Source organism: Corvus brachyrhynchos, unplaced genomic scaffold (genome assembly GCF_000691975.1).
Source record: "Corvus brachyrhynchos isolate BGI_N302 unplaced genomic scaffold, ASM69197v1 scaffold58, whole genome shotgun sequence".
NCBI lineage: Eukaryota > Metazoa > Chordata > Aves > Passeriformes > Corvidae > Corvus > Corvus brachyrhynchos.
Genome location: NW_008239539.1, coordinates 1,704,511 through 1,712,087, shown reverse-complemented (window position 1 = coordinate 1,712,087; position 7,577 = coordinate 1,704,511). Strand labels below are relative to the sequence as shown.

The 7,577-nt window shown below is 50.7% G+C and overlaps 1 protein-coding gene across 1 annotated transcript in view; it reads right to left on the bottom strand.

The window, feature by feature from the left end:
* Positions 1 to 801: 801 nt before the first annotated feature.
* Positions 802 to 7,577, bottom strand: part of UBN1 (ubinuclein 1) — a 25,821-nt gene continuing 19,045 nt past the window's right edge. Inside the window, exons 15-18 of the mRNA XM_008639133.2 lie at positions 6,895 to 7,575; positions 5,246 to 5,498; positions 4,854 to 4,943; positions 802 to 1,814 (exon numbers count right to left, since the gene is read on the bottom strand). Coding sequence (XP_008637355.1) covers positions 1,762 to 1,814; positions 4,854 to 4,943; positions 5,246 to 5,498; positions 6,895 to 7,575 — 1,077 coding nt within the window. The 3' untranslated portion in view covers positions 802 to 1,761. The remainder of the gene's footprint in view (positions 1,815 to 4,853; positions 4,944 to 5,245; positions 5,499 to 6,894; positions 7,576 to 7,577) is intronic.

The window sequence follows — 7,577 nt, the reverse complement described above, 5'->3', positions numbered from 1 at the left end:
TGCTCAGAGTCCACCGAGAAATGCTGTGCTTCGTTTTACCCACGCGAGTTCTGTCTTTGGCTCTTTTGCTACAACCTAGGTATTTTCTGTAAACAGACTTGAAATCTGAGCTGTATCCATTGATTTGAAATACAATCAACTCACTGATCTCGGGCAGTTACGTATCAGCTCCAATTGGAAACAGTCTTCTTCGGATCTTAACAAAAACCAGGGGAAACTAAAGCAGACATTTGCTGCTATCCTGCGGTCAGCGTCCTTCCCCAAAGCTCAAGGAGGAAGCTACAAGCTTTTCCTTGGAATACCAGTAAATTCTACATGGATCAGCACTACCACTGCACAACTGGGATGTGGCTGTGGGGGCCTGAGAGAAGACAGACTGGGCAGAGCAGGAAACCAAACCTCAGGAAGCTCAGGTGGAGCCTCAGCCTGCCCTTAGCCTGAAAGGGGGTGCTCAGGGAGAGTATTTAGGTGTAAAAGTTAGGAAAACGAACAAGAAAAGACAGCCCCCAGTGGTGGATGGTCCCTGTTCCTGCAGCTGTGCTGAGCACACGATCCTGGTGCAGGTATCACTGAGGAGAGCAGTGCTTCTCTCTGGAATTCATTCGACAGGTAGTGACCTTGGTTCGTCTCGCTCATTCCCTCTGCCCACCAAACTGATCCTAACTCACAACCCTAGGAAAGAATGGCTTTAGGGGAGGGCCTGGAACCCGCCTGCACATACTGGGACGAGAACTGGTGCTCCTGCTGGATTTGGGACTGTGCTCAGTCACCAGGTCACCACTGAAGTCCAGACAGTGCAGCTTTTTTTTTTTCTTTTCCTTTTTTTTTTTTTCTGATGTGCAACCATAAAAAGCTCTATTAAATAAACCAGAATACATTTTAAATACAGAATGGTTAAAAAAGGGTTGAGGAGCACACAAAATAGGGCTGAAATGTGTGTCACTAGTCCATTCTTGCTCCACCATAAAAGGCACTGGAATTATGTCTTCTGATCCATGTGACATGCTAAGAAGTGTCCCATTCAATCCAATGCATTCAATGGCAATGAGGATAAAACTGAGCAGAAAAAAAGCATCCCTTTGGAGGGGAAAAAAAATCCAAAAACTCAAAAGACGTAGAATTCTAAAAGTCGATGACTGCATCTAAAAATGTCTCTCTAAAGAGTCTTCCTTCTCCTCCAGAGGGGAACATCAGGTGGTTCCTCAGATTCACCACACAGGAAATGTTAAATCCTCCAATTAAGTGTAGCACAGTTTTATAGTACAATTGGAAAGTTACTCAAATGTCTTCAAGAAAGCACTGGCAGTGCTAGAATTATCCAAGTAAATCCAAAGCAGAAGAAAGAAGCACCTTTCATACCCTCCACGGGGAGACCAAGGAGGTAACTGGACTTGGAGGTACTTGGCAGCTACAGACACGGGTGGGTGGGAATCCACGGCAGGACCACCCGAGCCTCCCTGCCAGTTCCAGCTCCTGCCAGTGCCAGGGAATGCAGGAAGGGCAGCAGCAATAAAACAGTGCTACAAAAGGCTCCTCTCATCAGGGCATGGCTCAAGGTGGCCCCGTGTGTGGGGCTCAGCTCTGAAAGCCTCTGAGCAGACGCCCCAATGAGTTCCTCGTTGCAGTTCAGTCTCTCCAGTTGTCGTAAAAAAAAAAAAAGAAAAAAGAAAAAAAAAGAAATCAAAAGACACAGCTGGTATCCAAAGTCCTGTTCCTCTGGGTTTTATCCTATGGGTGCTGGAGCTCCCCTCCTCGCAGGTGTCACAACTTGCGCTGCTGTGCATTGGACCCTTTGCCATGAAGCTGAGAAGCATCTGAAAGAAAATAAAACCAGCTGGGAAGGGGGTTCAGCACCAGCCCATGGAGGGTGGGCAGCTGGGAGAGCCAGGCCTCTCAGCACAGAGGGAAAGACCTGCTCTTCCTTCCCAGCACCAAGGAATCAGGAAGAAGAGGATGTGCTTGGAGCCATCTCCCCACAGGGAGCAGCCCAGCCTCTGAGGAAGGGACAAGGGAAGCGCTGAGGGTCCCCTGCGGGCTCCCAGCAGGAACCCCATGGCACAATTCCAGCTGCCAGGGGACACCGCAGCCTGTGCCCTTCTCTAAATCCACCCTGCCACATCTGCCCCTCCAGGACACCCGAAACACGTGGTATGGCTGCCTTGCACCTACAGGTGGTTGGAAGGAACCTGTTGTACATTTTTGCTGTTGTAATCACAGAATCACGGAGGTTGGAAAAGACTTCCAAGACCATGGAGTCCAGTTTGTGCCCCATTCCCACCTTGTCCCCAGCCCAGAGCACTGAGTGCCACCTCCAGCCCTTCCCTGGACACCTCCAGGGATGGGGACTCTAAACCTCCCTGGGCAGCCCCTGCCAAGGCCTGAGCACCCTTTCCATGGAGAAATTCCTCCTGATGTCCAACCTGAACCTCCCCTGGCACAGCTTGAGGCTGTTTCCTCTTGTCCTGTCACTGGTTGTGTGGGAGAAGAGGCCAACCCCTCACCTACAAACTCCTTTCAGGTAGGGCTTTAGGTGCTTTATTATTGATTTTTTAAAATTATTTCATTAGGTGCTTTTTAAACAAAGGCCTTAGGTGCCCACTGATAGCAACAGGAACTATAGGAATCTCACCACTGATGGAACAGAAAGGAATGGATGTGGAGGAAAAGAGAAAATACACTGAAGAGAGAAGAAGGAAGGAAGTTTAAGGAAGCAAAAGTTTTCCAGGAGCAATTAAAACTACTTCAGACTGTGAAGAACAAATGGGAGTCCTGAGATGTGCAGCTAAGCAGCAGTGGCACCGAGCAGTGCAGCAGCAGCAGCAGCTTCTCCTCCAGGCCAAGAACAGCTCATTGCATGCAAGAGCCCAGCCCAGCACATCCCATTTCCACAGAACCAGCACCACATTCCCAGCCCCAGCACAAGGCACCTCCACCAGCAATGGCAGCACCGACCACACACACAGGCAAGCACCGGATGCTCTTTGCTCAGAGGCTTTTGGATGAACATGGATACAAAAGCACTTTTATTTAAGGCATCGACATTCCCTTGCATTTGCAGCAACCTCCCACACACCTCGCAGCGTTCACACAGCAGTGCAGCTGTGGGCAGCTGTTGGCACAGCCAAACACAGCTTGTGCCACAGAACACAGGAATTCACTTTCAGGTAATGGGGGTCACTTAACTGTCCCCTGTGTTCTTCTACAAAACACCAAAAGTGGGAATGTTCCAAGAGATGGCAGCACTCGGCTCCATCCCGGATCTTTAAGTGAAAACACCAAGTGAGAAAGCAGGTCCTTGCTGGAGCTGTATCCATGGTCAGTTTTCCTTCACTTATTCCCAGCGATCTTTTGTCTTCTGGCACTACATCCCACTGAAGAGTCCATCAAAAAATTCTTCTGTTATAAGCCCTATGAACAACAGTGAAGCAACCACTCTGAATTCCCTCAACCACTCTGAATTCCCTCAACTAAAGGCACAAAGAGCTGCTCCTCAGTGATGTGGAATCCATTCCACAAGCCACGTTCAAAGTGCGATCCCTGATCTCAGTCTCCGGGAAGGGTGGCTCACAAACAGGAAGGAAGGGTCTGTCACAGCAGGGCTCACTGCTAGAACCTCCTTCAGCTCTACCCCACCAGCGTGGCACAACCCACCTCACTCTCCAGCAAAGGAAGCAAAGCCAACCAATGCTTTGCATTTGCACGAGTGCACAACGCACTCTTCTTTCTTCAGCAAGCAAGCACTGTGCTCAGCACTCAAGGGCGTTTTATTTCATGACTCCTCCAGGAGGCTACATGGTTATCCATGCACACAGCCACAGGATCGGGCTAGCACTCCTAAATCAGGCTCATATTGCCCAGGAAGACCATCCCAACAGGAGCAGGTACTAAGACAGTGGCACTGAACTGCACCCAAGTGCTGAAGAACACTCCTGAGAAAGCAGAAATTCGAGTTACCAGGGGAATAAGCAGCTCCCTGAAACAGGTAAGCCCAATCTGCTGGTGCTGAATTTCAATTTTCCTTACTTCTCTCCTCCTTTGGAAAACTCTTGTTTTATGCATCACTTCTGCAGGCATCAAACTGGGGCAGGAACAGGCTTAACTGCCAAATGCTCACGTTGTGAGCAGCAAGTGGAGCAATCTGCATTTACACTACAAACTTGTTGTGAAGGAGATGCTGGCGATTAACCCAGTGCACAGACATAAGACAGTCTGGTCTGACACATTTTATGTAGGTCACCAGGAACAAAACTCCACAGAGCTGGAACATTCATTCCAGGGCAGTCCTGTCAGGCTATGCATTAACAGGCACAGCTTTCATCCTGGCACCATAATTCTGAATATCTCCAGGAACCAACACTTGCTGTAAGCACTGAGGATTCATCATTCCAGTATTCACAGAATCCCAGAATGGTTTGATTGGAAAGGACCCTAAAGCCCATCCCATTCCACCCCCTGCCATGGGCAGGGACACCTTCCACTAGCCCAGCCTGCTCCAAGTCCCATCCAACCTGGCCTTGGGCACTGCCAGGGATCCAGGGGCAGCCACAGCTGCTCTGGGCACCCTGTGCCAGGGCCTCACCACCCTCACAGCCAAGAATTCCTTCCTAATCATGGAATGGTTTGAGTTGGAAGGGACCTTAAAGCCTATTCCACCCCCTGCCATGGGCAGGGACACCTTCCACCAGACCAGGTTGCTCCCAGCCCCTCATTCTGCACCTTGGAGAAGCTTTAGAGACAACCACACAGCTGGAAAACATGGACAACCCCTTTGGTTCCAGCCCTGAAGGAAGCATCTGCTGAGATAGAGGGAGACTCACGAGGTGGAAGACAAACACGAGTGTCTGACAAGTTACCTGGCAAACTCTGTGGTAAATGAGTGGACAGGGCAGAGTGTGGGAGTGGCGCTGCATGGTGGGGGCTGGAGTGCAAACCAGCCAGAAGACCTAGAGAGAAAAACAAAGAGAGGAGAGGGAAAAAAGGAACAAATACACATCCAAGACAGAAATGAGCAGAGGAGCTGCAGCAGTTAGCTCAGAGCTCGGGTTCCAGCTATTGGCACTTCTGGGTGAGCTCTAGGGATGTGGCCAAGGTTCTCCAAATGCAACTGCTGGAGATACAAAAGCAGGGACCACAGCATGAAGCAACAGCCAGAGAGATGGGCTGGTGTGCAATGGGCCAGCCCAGCAGAGCACTGATGTGACAGCACAGGCACAAGGGACACACAGGTGACCAGCAGGATACTCACTGTGCCCAAGGCCGTGGTGGAAAGTCCCCGGAGCAGGTCCCGTAACTATTGCATCCTTGGAAACTCCTGCTTTTGGGGAGGAGTCGGAACTGAAGGAGATGACATGGAGAGGGAAAGAATGAATAGGAGAGATAATACCTAACGGGGTGGAGCTCAGGGCAGCTGGCAGCTTTGGGTTGTTGGACTTGTAGGATGGAGCCAGTACACTTAAGGAGGAAGAACTCGTTAGCAGCACAGCTCCACTAGTTCCTTTCTGCAAAGCAACGGAAAAGGTCAGTCAGGAGAGGGAAAACCAAGGCACAGCATCATTCATACTTACACATCTGCAAAACATGGAATGCTCAAGAATTCCCCCTTGGAAAAAGCACCCTCCCAGCCAGGGCCCAAGAGATGCCAACACTCGAGGCCATCTGCAGATGGACATGGGCAAGCCAGCTCTTCTGAATGTGGCCACGCTGGATTTGCCTCTATGACTCCCTTGCTCTGGAATTGTGCCTCCATTAGGCAGAGGAAAAGTTTCCATACTGCCTGCGAGTTCCAAGGGGGATGCTTCCTACTCATTTCTGGCAGCACACACTGCTGACAACTCCAGGCACCGAGGTTTGGCACCCAAGGCACCCCGGGATGTTATTTAGGATCCCTCTCATGGACATTCTCATGGCACCACTGGGGAATGCTTCCCAGCTCTCTAGCTCAGTAAAAGACAAGGCACATAAGCTGAGCAGTACATGGTTTCCATTTGAATATACTCATTGAATTTCCCAGCTCTTTCCATGGGCCACAAAGGAAGGCAGGGACGAGCAGCCAAAACCAAATGAATACAACGACATTAGGAGCCATTACTTTTTTGCTATAGATAAAAATTAAGCCCCTTATATCATTAAGTAATACAATATTATAACAACACAAGTCTGTTCTGACAACCCAGGAGTCTTTCCTGAAATGTTCTATCCCAACAAATACTGGGAAAATTTCTTCATGGGAAGGGTGGTCAGGCACTGGCACAGCTGCCCAGGGCTGTGGTGGAGTCACCACATCTGGAAGACTTAAAAGCCACGTGGATGTGGCACTTGGGTCATGGGTTAGAGGTGGCCTTGGCAGTGCTGGGGGAATGGTTGGACTCGATGATCTTAGAGGGCTTTTCCAACCTGAATGATTCCATGGTTCTATGACCACAGCTCATTTATTCTATGGGCCAGTCGTGACAGAAGTGGCAATAATACTAAAATGACTTGCAGTAATTTAAAGAAGGCTAAGTTTGTAGATCCAATTAATAACAAATTCATCATTATACTTTTAGTTTATGCAATTAATTTTACCTCTTGTGATGAATTTCCTTACTGCACTTTCTCTTAATCCAAATGGGAGCCCTACTGTCCCCATAACTCACAGAGCCAAGGCAGGACCATGACACAGCCTGGGCAAAAACTGCCCTTTGGAAGGCAGCAAAGTATTCAGCTTAGTGGCTACTTTAAGCTGAAAATGAAAGCTGGAATTCTGGAGGACAAGCCCAGGGCAAAGGCCACAACTTTCTAGCCTAAAGCAGCCAAAATTCAGTCAGTCATTCGAGAATTTCAGAAACTGCTTTTGAAGTGCCCCCTTTAGGGCAGCTGGGAACAAGGCAGGAGCTCACAGCACTGCCCCCTTACCGGCACAGAGGTAGAGGCTGCGGTGCTGCTGACCACAGCTGGCTTTAGGGACGAGGTCAGCAACTTGGCCACGCCCTGCGTGCCGCCGCTGGAATCTCCGTTGGAGCCGCCGGGAGGTGCCACCAGGGTCAGCTTCTGGGAAACGGGAGTTTTCTTCACGGAGGAGCCGGAGGCCGGGCGGCTGGAGGCCGAGCCCGGGGAAGGGGCCGGAACGCTGGGAAGCAAAGTCACAGAGGAGCTGCCCTGGTTTGCAGAAGCTCCAGAGGAGGAGCTGCTGGAGGAGGCCCCGTGCTTGGAGAGGGACCCAGCGACGAAAGGCGATTTGTAAGATTGTCCTGAAGAGCCGGAGCCGCTCGAATGCTTCCCGGCGTAGCTGAGAGACGATGAGGACGAGCCTTGGCTCTTGTGGGAGCTGCTGGAGTTTTGGGCGCTGCTTGGGGACGTGGAGGAATGGAAGCTCTGAGCTTTGGTTGATGACTTGACCTGCTGGAGGAGGGAGCGTTGGGGCAGAGGGGTGGAGGACTTGGGGTTCTGCAGTTTGACAAAGGGAGCTGGGGAGGTGAAGGTTTTCTGGAGCTGAGCACCAGGGTGGAAGACCTTCACCTGAGAGCCCGGCACTGGCACCGAGGCTGGGGGTCCGTGGCCTGGCCTGACCAGGCTGTGGTGCTTCTGCTTAGCCTGGT